Raw genomic sequence first — 19,221 nt, forward strand, 5'->3', positions numbered from 1 at the left:
GCCCAGATCTATTAATGTAACTGTCAGCATCTGCCGACCCCCCCGACCCCGGCAGGGCGAGTCCTACCGGCAGCACTGTGCGTACTGATTAGTGCATTATCGACACTGCATCTTTTTCAATCGTCTTTATCTCGTTTCTCTTCCAGCTCCATCATCAACACCCAAGCCCCCCCCCCCCGCCCCCCACACGTTGCCTGTGCTCATATGGCATCCAGGCTCCCTTTCATTAGTCTGCACAGTTATCTGTTTGAATCTGAACCCTTTCCAACATGGTGACAATACGGTGGCAGTATGGTAGGCGGCTAGGCGGGGTCACCTTACCTTTGGTCCTCTTTTTGGTTTTAGTTCTCAGGGAAGCATAATGAAAAGACTAGATGAGGGACAGAAAGAGAAAGAGAGAGAGAGAGAGAGAGAGATATTAGGTTGATGTCCAATCGAACCGAAGAGTGGGGCGACTCACAAGCTGAGTGTGTCTACGGAACAGCGAATGTGCTCAGTTAACGGTCAGGCACGAGCAAATGGAAAGAGGCCCCTCAGTCTAATCGCAGCGTCCTCGTGACGCCTGAGAAGTGGGGCGGCCATCGAGCCGAGGACCCCGCCATAATGAGCGTGACCATCTCAGTAGAGGCTCATTATCTAGTCAAGAAGATACTTTAGTCAAGGCCTCCAATACATGGCAGTATGAAGGAGACAGTGCAGCTCCTGTGTGCTAGAAATATATGTCTTAGTCTGTATTGCTTTACTGGATATATGGTGTCATAAAAAACTTGACAAAACTATAATTCTAAGATAAGATAACAAACTTTATTGAACCCAATCCTGATGAACAAATTAACGATTACAACACTGAAAAGGACAATATCCATACAAAGGTACTCGAGTTAATTTCTGAGTTACATCCTCTGAACATTCGCTGAGTCGCTCACTTTTCTACAATGGTCTCAGAGTCAGACTGACCTTCCTCATAGATGTACCAGCTTGTCTCTCAAGGCCAGAGCTGGGATACCTGTGTGGAGAAGGAGGACTGCGTTATAAAGCAGGGTCCCACATTCACGAAATGCCTATCCGGCATCAGCATGGGTCGAAATCTCCCCAAATTCCCGATGATTACAGTTAAGTCCCAAATACAGGAACGATCACTCTGCCTTCACGCGCTAACAGGATTTATGATAAATACGTGCCGCCGACTCGGAAGTTGGCACGTCAATGCCCCCGTCAACTTGTACTTTCGAGTGAGAAATTCCCGAACTAATTTTGCTACCCGAGTCCCCAAGTTGGGATGACCTTCAGCCTTCATCACGGAAGAGAGGAGGACACTTTCAGTTGTGGATGGTATGTACTTGTTTATGCTTAGCAACACCGAAATCGTTAGCTTTTGCTTATATACATTTATAATCTGTGCACACTTCACTTTTTTGTGATATTTTTTGATATTTTGACATCAGTTTTCTCGTGTAGCATGTCCACCCCAAGCAAAGCACTTGAATATGACTCCGCAGACACCTTCCAATGCATTTCTCATATTTCCATATTATACGTGTGTGTGTATATGTATAATGTAATGCAATGACTCTACAGGCAGGATGCACAAGGGGCCCAAGGTCAAACTAGGAGGGAATCAAAGCGCCCCCTGATTAGCGGGCTGGTACTGCGGCGATCCTCGAGGCCGCCTCGAACCTGGGGCTGTCTGATGTGATCACACGGCGCTTTGATGTGGGGTTTACTGATGCATCCATGCCAACACACTCCCTGTGATCCTGACCATCATAACAAATCACTGCCGTTCGGCAGGTGTCACTCTGCGTGTTTATCAAAGGGATAATCTTCCTGCTCTTGTTGGGTTAAGGGGCCAAGCTTAACCCTTAACCCTTTCATTTAGCAGACACTTTTACCCGAAGTGACATAGAATCAAGAAATCAGGGTCAAGTCCCTAGAGCAATTGGGGTTAAGGGCCTGACTGAGGGGCACAAAAATAAAATCATTCTGCTGAGTCTTAATTTTGAACCGGCGACTTTCCAGTTACAGACCTCGTACCTCAAAATATCGTACTTTTGTTTTTTTGAAGAGCTCTGCATCGAAGCATTTACAATTATGGGTCGTGCGCCAAGTCTGCACAAGGACCAGTTAGCGTTTCATTCCACAGCTTCACTCACCGGTCAGCTTCTGGCCGCAGTGTGTCCCCGGCTCTCTGACGGGAAGGGGACAGAAAGGCAGATCAGGGGCCAGTGATTCACAGGCACACAAAATGCACTGCGGCGGATAGAGACAGCTCACCATAACATTCCTACGTTATCTCCCCCTGCATTTAAGTACCAGGCACAAGGCATGAGATAGTCCTGTAGTCAAGGCAAAGCTGGATGGGAAGTCAGTCTATTGCAGGGCGCACGCACACACACACACACACTCGCACGCACACACACGCATGCACACACACACTCACACTACGGGCAATCTGAAGACACTAATTCAGTTAGTGATGGTGTGAGAGCCTCGAGGAAATGAACTAAAGGTCTGTGAGCCACAAATGAGATTATGTCTATAGCCTCTATCACTGAAGAAGTGGATTTAGCGCTGCTTTCCCATTGGCTGTGCAGATCTTGAAGAAGAAAACAGAAATGTCCTCACCTGATGTTTCCGAAAAGCTTACTTGTTCACAATTCTTCTAATCATCAGTTCTTTAGTTTGAAAATCACAGCACCAAAGAACACAGGGTACATTTATTTTTTGTTTATAAGTTTCAGGGTATTTACATCATTATAAACCCATGAGGAGGATATATAAGCTGTGACCAGGAAAATAGGAGCTGTCCAAAATGCATTCTCATTTAGATTAAGGCACAGCTAAAGAGAGGGAGATGAATCTGAAAACGTTTCATTTGGCCTGATCGAGGCGCCGGCGAGAGAGATTAGTCTGAGAACACTGTCCTTGCCAACCTGATGAATGCTGATGCCTTCGGAGCCCCATTGCACCATGGGAGAGCCACACTGTTCTCTGTTCACTGCTATGGAGTGGGCGGGTGGCATACATTCAATGCACCAATTTATCGCACAGCCCAACCACTCCCCCCACCACCCTGAACCACCCCTACCCGGAGGAGAGACCAACAACTTGGACGACGAGCACGATTCTCATCTCGTCATCCATTATGGACTAATCTAGGCATCCCATAACTCAGAGGTGCCCCCTGGTGCATGACTCTCGACCTGCTTGCGGATGCAAAATACCAAGATGTCTGTCACGGCAGCCCCATGTTGTCCTCACCATTCCCACCTATCGGTTTCGAGCACTACCTGTCACATGGCGGCCTTCTGGCCAATGGCACGCCTTCCCGCACCCAGCGGTAGAGGAGCTACTGACTGGCACAAGGATGTCTTTTCAAGGCCAATGTTGCCAAAAGGTCCTCTGGTTCCTGTCTCACTCTGTAGGTGCGAGAGCTGAGGCCAACGGGGCATGTTTGCCGGCCTCACAGATGGGCTACATATTTGGACAGGTGGGCATGGGGTGGGGCTCCGGGTCAATTTTTATGCAAATTGCCCCTCAGCATGTTCCTAAGCGTTCGACTGGAGGAGACAGAGCCAGAGACTCTTCTCACTACAGGTAATATGATAAAGACAAACCAGCCAGGCTTAGTATCCTCTGGGTCTGGATGATAAAACAAACATCCCCTACTTGTTCATGGGAGTTTTACGTATACAAAAATGTTCTGAGGGCATAACAAAAAAAATATTGGTTCGGAGAGATAACCAATCAGATTGTAATTGTAGAGGAGGCAGGTCCAAGGAGCTAGAGGAGACGGGACAAACTAATCACATGTCTTAGTCCTGCCTCCACCAATTGCTTGGACCAACCTCCGCCACAATCTGATTGGTTATCTCTCTGAGCCAATCATTTCTCGTTCTGCCCTCAGAACATTTTTGCGTAAATAAAACTCCCACGAACACCCTACTTACACGGCGAGCTCCAAACTTTAAAAAGGGAATTCCAGCATCATGAATAAACCAATCAGGCGGTCAGCACTGGAGATAAAGAGATAAGTTAAACAAAAAAAAAAAGATTTTTTTCCCACATTGATTCATGTCTTTTCCGTGACTGGCCGAGGGTCGCCTCGGATCCAGTGCGGAGGAAACAGTATTCTGAGGGTCTGATCATGCTTGGAGCAGCAGAACAGCCTTGTTCTTTGCATAAGCTATTTCTGAGGAGGAACCCAGGGGGCATGAGGGGTCCGGACATGGAGGGAGGGAGGCTGTTGGCGGCTCTGGCTTTGGGATCGGCAGCTGTGATCTCTCTCTACCAATCAGCTACTAATCGGCCTGCTGTGAGCAGCGTTATTACAGTTAACTACAGCTAAAAAAAAAAACATTTTCATAAACTGAAATACAATAACAGAGACAAATAAAAAACTACAACTAAAAAAACTATGAATATTGCTTCAGAAACTAACATAAAATAAAAACAAACATCAAATACTTTCCGTATGATTGGTTTATCTTTAAACACCATTGATAATACCTAGAACACAATTTGCCCATTTTGAGGACAGATTGTGTATTTGTGTAGGACTACAGGACTATCTCAAGGACAGACACATTCAACTTTCAGTCTACCCCTAGAAATAAAATTACCTAAACTGAAACTGAATATATATAAAAAACTAAATAGAAATATTTCTTAAAAAAAAACAAAAAAAACATGCTTATTAGCTAACTAAAATTAAACTTGATTTCTAATGAAAATAGAAAATAGCATAAAAATAAAAGCTAATTAAAAAAAAATACAAGACTACAACAACATTGGCTTTGGGACGGCAGTAATTAGACTCTGACTGCAGCGCTGCTAATTTCATCCGCAGAAAGAGGGCTTCTCTCTCCTCTACGGGGCCAGTTAGCCTGAACTGATTCAAGAAAATAGGCACAAGGCCTAAATAACCTATATTGCCATTAATAAAAATCTCCTAGGCAAATGGGAGAAGAAAAAACTCCACCTGTTCACCTCTTCACATGAAATGAATGACAGCTTACCAGGGAAGCTCTAAAATTTTAATTTAAATAGGTTAGTTAGAATGAAAAACCACAGTAGCCCAAGCTAACAGGCGTCTCGCAGTGAAAGCTTTCCAGGCATTTAGAATATTTACAGTATTATAGTCTTGTAACTATCCTTCAACCAAAATTCCTACAAGGCTGTGACTCTTCTTTTAAAGACTTTATTGAGTTCATAGGTAATACAGGTACTGTAAGTTCTGACTTGTAAAAGAAGACCTTCTGAGTTTGCGAAACTGAGGATTTTTTTCACATGAGAATATTCGACTTGTGCCTTAATATCAACGTATAACTTTATTTGCAGCAAATGGGTCAGTGGACTTGAGGAAAGAGGAGGGAGAGACTCACGTGATAAAACGGCACAGTGTTATTTTCGGGCAGTGGGAAGGGCAGCCCCTCTGGGGGTCCTGAGTCCAGTCTAACAGTGGAGGCCAGCAGGGTGGGGCTGATTGGGTAGTTGGGGCTGCTGGGGCTCTTGCCCTTCTTGCGCGCACGCCGGCCCGTGTCCCGCTTGCAGTCGCGGGGGATATCGGGGTCTTCCTGGATGACCAGAATCTTGTCGTCGCTCAGGTAGTGCAGCAGCGAGCTTTCGGAATCTGCGCGGGAGGAACGGGGAAAATGTTGCCGGTCAGGTGATGTGGCTTTGAAGGTCTTTGTCAGCCGGAGCGTAGCGGTTAGTCAAAGCTGCTTAATGGCACCTGAATTACGAAAGGAGAGATTAATCCCCTGTCGGACTTCACAGCTGTCCCGATAAGTGGGCACCTAGGCAAACGTATTTTTTTAATATCTAGATTCATCTTCTAGTAAAACTTTGTAGTGTAAGCTCATCCATTTTTCCGTGTAGGACACAGAACAGCCTAAGAATGGGGGGGGGGGGGGGGGACGACACACCACAGAGCACATTCAGACACCATTCACCCCTATGGACAACGTCCAGTGCCAGCCACCATGACACCCACATTGCAAGTTACCTTGGATACAAGTAAATCACACATATACATGGGTACCATGTTTCACAGCTACTATATTGTCATTTCAAGTATCAAAAAAAAAAAACAAAGCCAGCAATCAAAGTCAGCATCTATCACCTAGATGTTATAGATCCTTTGACTGATACTCGCTTTTTACACGTACTGTATAGCTAAGGACACACTAAGCTGACGTTCAGGTCTTTCATACATAGTTAGAGGTTAGCCATTTCACGGCCAGATCAATTTTCATCCAAAATGTATGAATAATTAAAAACCTTACAATATTATGTGTTTAGTTTTTAAATATATAGTTATTTTGAGTATAGTTATTTTATATAGGCTCATTGGCACACTTCACGGTAATTGTGCTGATGTGACAGTCAGGCTGGCGCGGTCAGCTCAGAGGGGTATAGGAGGGCGTGGCAGTGCCCGGAGCCCCCATCGGCGCTGGCACGGCTGCCATCTCAGCCGGCCGCGTCCGCTACGTCCGGCTGCTAGGCAACCAGCTTCCCCGCAGCCTCGGATGTGTCGGACGGGTCCGGGTCTGGATATCTGACACACACAGCATGAGTCATCACGACTCTCGGCGACGTGTGTCCTCAATCAGAGCGGCGGCCGCGTGCACACAGGCGTGTGTGGGAGAGAGGTCATTCTGGTGGGTGGAGGCTATATATAGCCCTGCGCGTGTGTGTGTAGGGTGCAACTGGCCCTCCCCCCACCTTTCCAGGGGCTGCCAGGCTAACGTAATGAAAGCAGCCTCTGTCATATTGCCTGTGTCCCCTGAATGCTAATGGTGATGCTGGAAAGAGCAAGCAAGAGGGCAGAGGGAGTGAGGGAAGCCAACTCCTCCCACCCTCTCTCCTCTGTCCCTCCACCTGGTCTCATTCAGGCTAGGTGTTATTTCATTAGCTCTCCAGCGACTTAACCAATCCTACGCATTAATACCTCCAGTCAAAACAAACAAACCAAAAAAAAAACAATACTTCTGTAAATAAATAATTAAGATGCCAGGTTAGGGGATGGAAGTAAATGCGGTAATCATCTGGAGAAAAGGTCCCAGAGGGAACCTGTCCTTATCCGTCTCAGCAGACGCTAATTCTGGACAGGGATGTGCGATTTGTTCCCGGGTTGGATGGAGCCCCTGTCTCCCTGGGTGACGTGGCCCACGGCGACAGCCAATTAGACGAACAGGACCCTTTTGAAAAGCAACATTCAGCCATGTGACTTTTATTGGCTCCCGGTAAACGAGCGGCCATTGTGACACCCGACATCGGTGACTGTGTCAGGGAGATAACCCAGATCAAAAAAGGGAGGGCTGTTCCTTTAAATTAAAAAGTGAACAATTCTTGGGAGCAAAATGGACCATCCTTTCATTGAAGAGGCAATAAATATGATAAGGCGAGACTGGGCCTGTTCAAGCAGAGATGCTGAAAATTAAGGATTAATTCCCAAGATGAAGAAAGCATTGAGATCAAGGGTATGGCAAAGAGAGAGAATTAGCAGGTGCAAATCTGCACAGTCATGACTGCTGGACTGAGGACGGCTAACTATCTGGTTAAATTTCTAATGTCTTCTGTTAGGTATCGTCTCATCTCCTTTTGCCATTTTAACCGTAAAAACTATTCTTTCATAATTTACAGTGCTGTCAAACGGCGATTGCCACAGCACGATCACAGAGTATGAAGACGAACATTTCTACGAGTTTTTTTTTTTACGATAACAATCCATTCCCTTTGTTCCCAAAAACACGCTATTTGTATTTGACATGGGTGATTGCATTATTCAAAGCTTAATAATGCATATTTAATCAATAAGCTTGGATATAAATGCGGGCGTTTCGATCTGTCGCCGCAGGAAGTCGTGTGTGATCGGGGGCTTTTCAGACCAGCCGACTTTGATCTTCTGTCCTGTGTGGTTCCACACGCTAGAATCCGATAGAAAAAAATGGGAACTTTAACAGCGAGAGAGAGAGCTGCCTCTGAAATTATTGTTTTGATTGGTGCATATGTCCATATATCTAAGATGCGATCTGCTGCTTTGAACCTGGTCGACGCTATATTTTAAATAAAAAAAAAATTAAAAGAACCGCCACAGTCAGCCTTGTTAGGAAGTATTTAAGTCACGGGGAGAGAGGTATTTCGGGCTTGCTCTGCTTAAATGGGTAAATAAATTGGAGATTAGTTTAAAAAAAGCCTGAAAGCTACAGTGCATCTGTCGCAAAAGCTGCATATTGCTATAATACCCTCCGCCTAGTTAAAGCTCAGAAACAAGGAGACATTACCACGGATCAGCGGTTTGGAGCACTTACAGGGCCTGCTCTTTATGGAGGCGTCACAGTTTCACACAAATTTTACAATAATGTTTATTAAACGTTACAATTACTTTTGTTATGTTATACCGTTGTAGTTGCAAAATAGACAATTGCATTATTCATCATTCATAACCGCTTGTGAAATACATAGTGTGTTGAGATCCTGGAGGAAATCCCCCGGATGGGATGGCAGACGATTACTGCGAAAATGCGCACAAGCTGCAGGCGATTTAAAGACTAGCTCACCTGATCACGCAAATTGCACACACAGGATATATAAGCCGGCAGAGGGAATCAAGCCACCAGCACTGGAAGTGTTAAGCAGTAGCGCCTACTGCTAACCCGTCGTGCCGCCCACTTTAAACCAATATTTACGAAATATTATTAGTAAAGATGTTTTGGCGTGATATTACACTGCACGGACAGACCGTTACTGCATTATTCATCTTATTCTGATGAATGCATAAATCTGTCGAGACCGTAACTGGTTCATTCAGCTTGCATTCTGCTGGGATCTGTCCATCCTTGTCTGGGAGGTGATTTCTAGTTGCGCAGCTGTAGACCTGTGATCACGGTCTGGTTGGAAAAGCAAGGGCGGCGGCCTGGGTGTGTGAGTGTCCGCTTATAGGCGCGGACGCCCCCCAAAGCCCCCTGCCGTGAATACCCGTCTTGCTAACAGCAAACACAAAATAAGTGATTGTTCTGCTCCGAACTGGCATTCGGGGGGCACTAAGAGGTACCTCAACCCGCTGTGTCTGCTCCCTGTCACAACTCGTAAATAATGGAGAATAGCCAGAAGGTGGCGTAGTGGTCGAGGATTCATAACCTAAGGATTTCAGTCACCAAGGTTCTGAATAGAATTTGCTGTAAACCTATAAATTGGTATGAACACTAACACTTTAAATACAAATGTCGGTTAAACAATTACGTACAAGAATTATTGATGATAAATTTCTATAATTCCTGACACGAATTTATCTGCATACTCTTGGATTAACTTATCAGTCAAAGCTGCAACGACAGTAACCCTACGACTAATAAATGACTAATAAAAACGAGATGTCTTCATTTCATAAGTACTGTTTAAAGGACAGCCCGTAATAGGTTAAAAAAAAATCTCACTGGGTTCGTGACTTTCGGAAGGAAAGTCGTCATCGTGAATTAATCATCCCCCCTCCCCCCAGAAGTCATTGTTGCAGGTTGCACCTTCTTGTGTGAAATTACTTCAGGGAGCGTTTGATTGCTTTTCATTTGAATGTGCAAATGCTTTGTCACCTTCCTGTAAAAGTTATTCACTTTTAAAACTTTCATGTTATTTATGCTTGTTTGGATCAAGGGCTAACGCAATAAATAATCTTCATTCATGATAATGATTAATTGCTGATGATATCTTTGTCATTTTATAATTATAATATCATATATTTATAATTATAATGCATGATTACATAGAGGAAAATGCTGTTTACCATCACTTCCTTTGCATCCATCCAAACACGTGCAGATTTGGAATGCACATTTGCCCTAATTACTTAGACAAAAAAACGGCACTAAGTGTCAAATCCCGAACAATAGTTGCCATGTGGCACAGAGAGGCTTGCTAGAACATTTCAGTTCGCTGGCCAGGGACGACGTGGGGGGGAATGCTTAATTGGATCAATATTCTTTTCTTCTTTTTTATCTGGCAAATCTTTTCTTGTCATTCTCTATCTGATCCAAGTTTCTAAAGGTATTTTTAAAACATGTTTCTTTTAAACAGCAATATCAACACGATTTGATGCCAAGGTAAAAATATATATTTTAAGCAGCAACACATGTCCTTGCATGGCTTGCTAATTTGTAATGAGCGGGACAACAAATTCCTGATGGAGACCCTCCATGTACCCAGTGGATGTATGAACCAGCAATATGTCTGCACAGCTGTCTGCAGACGTGGAATTCTTAATCATCGACATGTTACTATTGGGTGTTTCTCTCAGACGAATTCCCTTACCAAACAATCTCAGCCAGGTGTGTGTGTGTGTGGGGGGGGGGAGTCCATAATAACTGATGTAAGATTTTTGATTTAATTTGTTTTTTTGCAGCTGTGTTCCAACTTCAGAGGCATCACACTCCTCAGTGGTCTGTGCCGGAGTACTGGAGAGGACGGTCTGTCCATTGGTCGAACCTCAGACCCAGGAGGGGCAATGCGGAAGACTGGACCAGAAGATTACCGTCACAAGGATACTGCTTTGCGGACTTGGAAAAAGCATACGATCGTGCCCCTCAGGGGGTCCTGTGGGGGGGGGGGGGGGGGGGACTTTGGGAGTGTGAGGTGCCAGGTCTGTTGGTCCGGGCCATCGGGTCCCTGTATAACTGGAATGAGAGTTTGGTTCACATGCCAGTAGTAAGTGAGACTTGTTCCCAGCGGGTGCTGGACTCCACCTGGGCTGCTCTTTGTCACCAATTCTGTTAATAACTTTTATGGATAGAATTTCTAGGCACAGCCAAAGGGTGGAGGGATTTCGGTTCAGGGGCCTCATGGTCATGTCTTGGCTTACAGGCGATATGGTCCTATGAGTGTGATCGAGCTCTGACCTTGAGCATGCACTGGGTCTGACCTTGAGCATGCACTGGGTCTGACCTTGAGCATGCACTGGGGCAGTTTGCAGCTGAGTGTGAAGCGGCCGCGATGAGGATCAGCACCTGCAGGTGCGAGGCCATGATTCTTGACCGAAAAAGGGTGGATTGCCCTTCTCCTGGTGGGGGATGAGTTACTGCCTCAAGAGGAGGACTTTAAGTATCTTGGGGTCTTGTTCACGAGTGAAGGAAGAAGAGAGCGGGAGATCGACAGATGGATCGTGCAGCATCAGCAGTTACACTGAGCCGGAAGGCGAAGCTATTGATTTACCGGTCGATCTGCGTTCCTGCCCTCACCTACGGTCCTGAGCTAAGATGAGCTCCCTTCCCAGGGTGCCTGGGCTCAGCCTTAGAGATAGGGTGAGGAGCTCGGACATTTGGGAGGAGCTCAAGGTAGACCCGCTGCTCCTCCGCATGGAACGGAGCCAGTGTAGGTGGTTTGGGCATCGGTCTAAGATGCCTCCTGGACGCCTCCCTGGGGAGGCACTTCAGGCATGTCCAACTGGGAGGAGGCTCTGGGGCAGACCCAGGACATGCTGGGGAGATTATATCTCTTGGCTGGCCTGGGAATGGCTTGGTATTCCACCAGTGGACCAGAAGGAAGCGACTGCAGGTGAGGCCTGGGCATCCCTGCTAAGACTGCTGCCCCCCCAGCCCGGACCCGGATGAGTGGAAGACAATGGATGGATGGATGGTTGGAAGAATGGAATTTTTTGCACCACTGTATTTGGACTGCAGAAAGCTTTATTTCCATGTTTGTTCGCACACGGAAAACAGCAGCTGGAGTATTCAAGCGCAAAGATGCGCTCCGCTAGACCTGTTTTCAAGGGGGAGGACTTGAAACAGAAACTTTGTTTTTCATCCCAAAGGGGATTTCGAAAAAAGCAGGGCACAGTATTGACCTGCCCGCGTGCTGCTGTAAGTATTGCTGCTGGAAACCTTGTCTGATGCTGATTTTCACAGTCAGTGACAATCAAACAATATTTTCATGAGCGTAAGGATCTTTCTATAGCAGAAAATCTGTTATAATAATATCAACGTAAGAAAAAAGTACTATGACTAAAATGACATTCATTTTTATAATTAAACATTTTCACAGTATATCTTTACAACCACCCAGCACTTAAGAAACCAGATGTATCACCATACACTAAATACTTCATACAGTAATTTGCAGGTCAAAGGGAATCTCTCCCTACAAAATTATGTTTCCATTGGCTTTGTAAATGAATGAAATGACTGCTTTGATGGGCTTTCAAAATGACAGTAAAAATATTAAATTAAACAATTTCTGAGATAAGAAGTTGTGAAATAGTTCTGTCAAATGACAGGTCCAGCATCGTGTGCCAGTGAGGTTCTTCAAATTATTTAAGGGCTGTGGGATTATAAATGGGCTATATGTGGCCTGAGATACACAAAGATAACTTAAACAACCAGCGTCTCTCGGTGCTAAGCATGCTGGGAGATGAGAAGACTCATGACGTGTGATTTTCTGTGCAGGAGAAGAGCACAGGATGTCAGTGGGAAAAAAAGTTTAATGCAATTCATAGAATTTTACATATTTTTCCATTTGCTTTTGGCTAAACTTGACTTTGAAAACTATTACGTTTTTGTGGTATTCTTTGGCTGTTTTTATTCTGATTTTGCACTGTTGTTTTGTTTTATTGCTCAATTCATAATGATGCTATACCGTTTTATCGCTGGCGGTATTAACGAATAATGACAAAGGCTGGTAAATTTATGATTTTGATCATTGTATGCTTTGCCTTGCGGGGTTTACGGCATTCTGAAATGTTCAGAAGCATTCCATAGCTCAGTCATTCATTTCGGCATTTCAGACAAAACACTGGGGTTTTTTGTTTGTCTGACACACGGTATGTTCATGAATTTTAATGAATCGTGTAGACGTCCGTTAGGCATTACATCATAACACGGGGCAACACGGAAAGGCAGAATGCAGACAGCATGTGATACAGCTCCGAGCTGCCACCGGGACGAAGGGCAGCGGCTGATAACGAGTGTGAGTCACTGGTACGACAGAGGATGGGGCTGGGGGGGGGCATATGCGTGTCGCATGCGTGTTTAGGGACAAGTTCGGATTCAGAGGGAGTCCTCCGATTCCTGGGACCCACCTCGGCTACCTCTCTTGTATACATGGGACTCCCTTGTTTCCGGCATCCAGTTGTACTCCGTCGGCATGGAAACGGGTCTGAGGTCACCTGGAAAGAAGTCCAAGGAGAGTCGGCGAGTCTCGCCGGGGGGGGGCAGGGCTATAGGGGATCAAAGTATGTGTGGGCAGGAAAAGGTGAACGGGGGGGGACTAGAGGCGGGTATGCGGAAGTGTGGGGGCAGGGTGTCAGCATGTTGGGGGGGTGGGGGGCACGGGGGCAGCACTCTATTTTTCTTCCCGGGTTTCAGATAAGTGGAGCGGGCCCTTCAGAGTAAGGGCCACCAATCTGTGGCCCCTCCCAGTTCGCAGTATCCCTCACGTCACTACAGTCCGCCAGGTTTATCTCCACAGAGGCAGGTGTGGCATTTTCCGGCAAGAGAGCGCCCCCTTCCCTAGAAAGCATTCTTTCCTTCCTCCCTTTTTAGGTGTTAAGCACAGTTCAGACACCACAAACAAAAAAAACCTGTGAGAGACGTGCGGAACGTACAGCGGGATCATACACAGCAGCCAGGAGCGCATGCGGCGTGAGGCAGAACGTGCCGGAACAGGGGGGGGGAGTCAGAGGGTACCGTGGGTGGTGATGGAACTTGGAAAGGGGTGTGTGTGTGAGGGGGGGGTGCTTACCATGAGTGGGGGTCTTATCTCGCCGGCGGACGCTGGTGGAGCGGCCCCGGTCGTATTCGGGGCCCAGCGGCGGACCCTCGCCTTCCATCACCGTGTAGTACTTGCCGCTCTCGTGGTCGAGGTAGTAGCTTGGGGAGTCGGAGCTCTTCATGCCCGACTTAGCCACGCCGTACTTGCTGATGTCATCACATGACATAATGCCCATCTCGTCCCTGCAGTGAAGGGCAGAAAGGGGCAGCCATTAACACTGGGGGGAACCGCGTAAGCAGAACGCGGGGATATCTGCCAGCATTATGGGTAATGTCAGGAGCTGGAAGGCAGGAATGTACCGGGACCCGCCTAGGACCCTACCTGGCGCCATAGAGCCCAGAAACGGGGGACAGGATGAAGACATCATGCATGTTGGACCCATCCATCTTGGAAGACATGCCCATGGTGCTGGTCGGGGTGGTGGAGTCGCTGTTGGGACTGGTTGGGATGGGCTGGGGAGGGAAGAAGACCAAAAAAAAAAGGAAGAGAGAGAATAAGCAGAGATTGCGGACAGAGAGGCAGGCCCAGAGGACAGATCCAATCATCGGAGGTAGCGCCCTCTTCTGGGACGGCTGGCCAAATGCCACGGCTGGGAGGCACCGCTAGGATGTCCCAGCGCCAGGAGAACCCGGACAGACTGCAAAGCGTACTGGCAGTGCTCTGGTGGTTTAATCAGCGGTCAGAGCAATGAGCGGGGGGGTCTGAGAGGATCTGCATCATGCAGGGATCTGGCTGGGGCGCCACCTCATGGTTTTCATTCAGGCTGCATTTCTATCTACCCGTGACGCTGTCACCCCTTGTCACGATGCACACGGCCAGCGCACGTCTCTCCTCGAGGAGAACCGAGTCACGGCGGCATGATTAATCCTCCGTGTTTATTACCTGCGAGCATGCTGGCGTTTCCCCCAAGCCCCCTGCCCCCCCCCCCCCCCCGCACTCATTTCCATGCTAATGAACGGAGGAGGAGGGGACAGGGAACAGCGAGGAGCCGATCACGCGATGAATACATCTAACCTTGGAATTTCCCCCAGCTGACCAATCAGACACGGGATGGTTAGGACCTGTCATTCTGCCCTTAGCAACCATGTGCACATACTTAGCAACCAGGAAACGCTTGACAGAAGTCTCCTGGCAACCCTGACTCTCTTGCATCCAGAAGCAAGAACATGTGAATACTAATAAATACCTAAAAACAGACGTGCGACAGGGCAGAGGTCAAAAGCACATCAAACCATCGATCTAATTAACAGAACCCAGGTGCCTATTTTTCCTTTGAAGTAATCGGATGCATCATATAAGGTTCAAAACAAAAAAAAATTCTTGTTATTAATTAATGAAATGCCGTAGCACTATTCAGAGCAACTTGATTGGTTCCGATATTACATCCCTGAATATGAGAATATTAGTTTCAAATCAACTAGGGGACAAATTTGTCTGTTTGTGCTCTTATGAATTTCAAAAGATTGCTGAAGAACCCCAAACCGGTAGCTCTCGAGCATGAGATGTCTGTTCCTATGACAACAAGGGCTATCTCCTAATTTGGATGGAAACACAAAGAGATTGCTTTTTTTAATGTGGCTGGGGTTTCCGTCATGTGATCCGGTAATCTGATTTGTGTTCCTATGGGTGAAGAATGGAACAGAGAGGAATACCTAAAAAATAAGGTCTGATCTTGCAGGTTGCAGAATGGAAAACCGGGAGACTGTGCTATCGAGGGGTTTTTCAAGCCGCCCCGATGATTAATGTTGTACAAATGGTGCGTATACAAAGATTTGTGTACATATAAATAAACGTGTACATGCTACATGGCCACTCGGTCCCCGACGAATCGCCAGTCAGCTACTAGCATCAAATGGCACAGGGCCAATGAGTGGCTTGCAGTTTTCAGAAACAGAATTCATCATATTCATTACAGTTTATTTCGTTTTGTTTACACATGTGCGCGCTATAAGGAATTTCACTTTGTTTCGGACAGTGAGCCTCACAGAGTGGCCGGCAAAAGGAAATTAGTCCGCTTGGCAAGTTTCATTGTTACCCAGCCCCCTTTTACCACTGCAAGCCCACCGCCTCCCTACTCACTGATATACTCTTGTATCAAACACTTAGCTTCCCAGAGTATTGTATAGTATTGTTTGTAGAAGAAGCTATCACTCTGTCCCTCTAAAGGCTGGTTATATATGTGTGTTTGTGTGTGGTATTTATACTGTATACTGTATATGTGTGAGACTGTTTATAGATACATTCAGTCATAGTAATATATTACTATAATATATGTATAAATGTGGGTGTATCTACACATACACACACAGATACACTGCCTTTGGAGTAACTACAGTTAGTATTGCAGGTACGAATCAGGTTGCTCGCCTCTGCTGTCCCGCAGACAGGTGCGGGGGGCAGGTGTACGTTGTCTCGATGCAGGCTGACACCCCCAAGGCTTCGGTGCATAGCGATCCCCCTCGATGTCACTTCCACGGCGCCAGCGGGATTGTGACAGGGACCGGAAAGCAAACGGCAATTTGCTAATTACGGAGCCCGGCTGGCTGTCCCTGCGAGATGGCCCTGTGCTGATAGGGCGTGCTGCAGCCTGATGGGAAGATTACAGTACAGGCCGCGGATGCACGGGGGGGGCAGTGCTGCCCCCTAGAGGAGCATCCTCACCCCAGCCTCGTCCCCTCAGACACAACCGACTTTTTGTAGAAGTGTTGCTGAACGATTTATTAAGACCAAACCGTTGATGTTTTCAGCTACTCAGTGAGCATTAAATAAATATGTATATCAAAGGAAATGTTTCTGTTAAAAAAAAGAGAAAAGAAACGTATCGCAAAATAATGTGTGATGAAGTATCCAGCTCTGTCTCAAAACTGGGCGTGGCCTAAGTGCACCCAGTTTGAAGTCAGTCGACCGGTATCCGTGGAAACGGTCGTTGGTGAGCTTGGCTGTTGGATGAACGTGTTGGGACAGTGTTAATCGGGTCTGGTCTTCAGTCCCGCGTAGTTCTGGGCTATAATGACACTGTAGGAGCCGCTAGACACCCACCATGATGTATTTACCCCCACCCCAAAACTGTCTCAGACTGAAATCTGAATTTAGAGGGATGTGTCATGACCCAGTTCCCGCAGCCACCTTGGGGCACGTCCCTGGCACGGATCTGCCCCACGGAGATCCCAGGAACACAGCATGGCAGCCCAAAAGGGAAAAAAACACACTGGAATGAAACCGGGACGCAGCACAGTTCGAACACTGCGTCCCTACGTGACGCCCTTCACTGCGGGACCAAAACGCTGTGTTACTCAGCACTGAGCCTAGATGTCAAACAGCTCCGTTAACGTGGGTACAACCTCATATACCAGGAGATCACTGACACCAACTCTCCCTCATCCCTCCCACGTCCCCTGCTGCTGAAATAAGTATCGATGAAATAATGACTGTTGGATTTCCCCAGCAGATTACTCTTGGCAGAGTGCATTATGGGAGAACGGGGCATAAAATGTCTGATTCCGTAGCAGGGGTGGAGAGCAGGCACACAGAAACATAGAGAAAGGCACAGGGAACTGCATTTGGTAAAGAGCTACACCAGCGCGCAGAGGTGCTGCAGTGCTTTATGGTGCTGGACCCCTGCCCTGTTCTTTCTTAGGGCTCCCACTGATGAAAAACAAAGGAAAAGCGGCATTGTGCTCTTCAGGAGCGGTGTGCGAGGATTAGCCAGGGCCGCATCGACAAAACGTTCGCTAATCCTGCTTCTTCCTTGTTTCGTTTTTAACGCTGATCTTGATCTGGCAGGCAAGGGCCCTCCTTCAGGGGAGCAGATGGCCCAGTCCTTTCTCCGCTAAATGTCTTGCGACACAGAGTTAAGTACAAACAGCCTCTCCCCGCACGTCCTTCATCCACCAAGGGTGTCATTCCGGGGGGGGGACACGACACGCGCACGGGGTCGCTGATATTGCTCCCTTCGTTTCGACGCGCGGCTTCGGTGATGTGGGTAAATGGCGTTTAACGTATTTATGGACGGGGAGGTCCTTTTAGAAATGGAATGGGAACTGGTATTCGGTGGGGAAACACTGATAGAGAGAGAGGGGGAACGACAGCGAAAGAGAGGGAGTGCCGTGACATCAAGGCAAGCACTCCGCATGAAAATGAATTAACCTAACGGGCTTCTAAAAATAGCCGCGTCGCAATACAGGACTCCCTAAGCAATCACGCAGACAGCGTTTTTCCTGAATGCATTCTGACGTCAATTGTACCCCCCCCACCACCACCCCAGGCCTCTCCCCAGCCCCGCCCCCACTCCCCACCCCCGACCTCGCTGCGGAGATTTCCCTGCCCCTTCACCAGAACAGAAGGGACTGGGACCATCACCGGACACGTGTGCTACCAGGATTCCTCCCGTTACGTGTATCCATCCATCTCCCATAGGGGGCGCCATGGAACGTGGGGCCTGTCCCAGGAAGCACAGGATGGGGGGAGGAGCCTGAACAGGACGCCACACTCTCACGCACATGATTTAATGACTCAAGGCTGACATAGGTGTTATGTGGGATATTTTTAAAATCAGCTACTTCGTTAAATGATCTGAATTACACTTATAGTACTTAGAATAAACACACTATTCACTATTCAGAATCCAGCTGAAACTATTAACTGTAAGAAACAATACAGTTCTTGCCAGCTAAGATTTGGTACCCATAGTTGACATGCTGAATGCACAAAAATGGACAGGGATAAAGATCTGAGTCACTTTGACATGGGCCAAATCATTTTGGTCAAATAACTGGGTCACTGTATCTCCGAAACGACAAGGCTTGGGGGGTGTCACAGTCAGCCGTGGGGGGTACCTGCTGAGAGGGGGGGTGTGGCAGCCAGGACTCATGGATGTGAGATGTGCATGAAGGGTGTCCCGTGTGCTACCAAGCAAGGGGAGGGCTACTGTAGCACAAATGGCAGTTAATGTTGATGAGGTTCACAAGAGTAATGTCTCATAACACAGTGCATGGAGTCCTGCTGCGTTAGGGGCTGCGTAGCCGCGGGCCAGTCAGAGTGCCCATGCTGAGATATACACAAACACAGACACACACACACACACACACTTTTTGGGGACCGCTCATTCATTCCTATGGGAAAAATGCTAATGGTCCCCATAAGGTAAAAAAAAACAACGGGTATTCATCACGTTGTGGGGACATTTGTTCCCCACAAGGTAAGGGATACCAGGCCACAGACACACACACACATACTGTATATATGCCTCAATGTTCTTGGTTGATCATCTGAATACAAACAGTGTAACCAATTTATGATCATGGGGGGAATCAGGGAGAGAATGGGGGTTCCATCTGGCACCACTAGGGTGCTATGGAAATAACTGAATTTACAGCGGCCAGAGAAGTGGGCAGAGCTACCATTTGCTCTCACGGGAAATCCCCGTCCTGCCCTGCCCCCTCCCTGCCTCAGGACCCTCACACT

The 19,221-nt window shown here is 47.2% G+C and overlaps 1 protein-coding gene across 3 annotated transcripts in view; it reads right to left on the bottom strand.

Moving 5' to 3' along the window:
- The window catches only part of LOC111855503 (connector enhancer of kinase suppressor of ras 2), a 95,289-nt gene that overhangs the window by 15,983 nt on the left and 60,085 nt on the right, over positions 1-19,221 (bottom strand). For 2 of the 3 annotated variants that reach the window (XM_023834577.2, XM_023834575.2), the window contains 7 exons: positions 14,080-14,210; positions 13,729-13,940; positions 13,067-13,153; positions 5,385-5,632; positions 2,154-2,188; positions 958-1,006; positions 322-370 (listed from right to left, as the gene is read on the bottom strand). In XM_023834577.2, the coding sequence (XP_023690345.2) occupies positions 322-370; positions 958-1,006; positions 2,154-2,188; positions 5,385-5,632; positions 13,067-13,153; positions 13,729-13,940; positions 14,080-14,210 (811 nt within the window). The remainder of the gene's footprint in view (positions 1-321; positions 371-957; positions 1,007-2,153; positions 2,189-5,384; positions 5,633-13,066; positions 13,154-13,728; positions 13,941-14,079; positions 14,211-19,221) is intronic. The other variant, XM_023834576.2, reaches the window with a different exon arrangement.

Source organism: Paramormyrops kingsleyae, chromosome 10, assembly GCF_048594095.1.
Source record: "Paramormyrops kingsleyae isolate MSU_618 chromosome 10, PKINGS_0.4, whole genome shotgun sequence".
Lineage (NCBI taxonomy): Eukaryota > Metazoa > Chordata > Actinopteri > Osteoglossiformes > Mormyridae > Paramormyrops > Paramormyrops kingsleyae.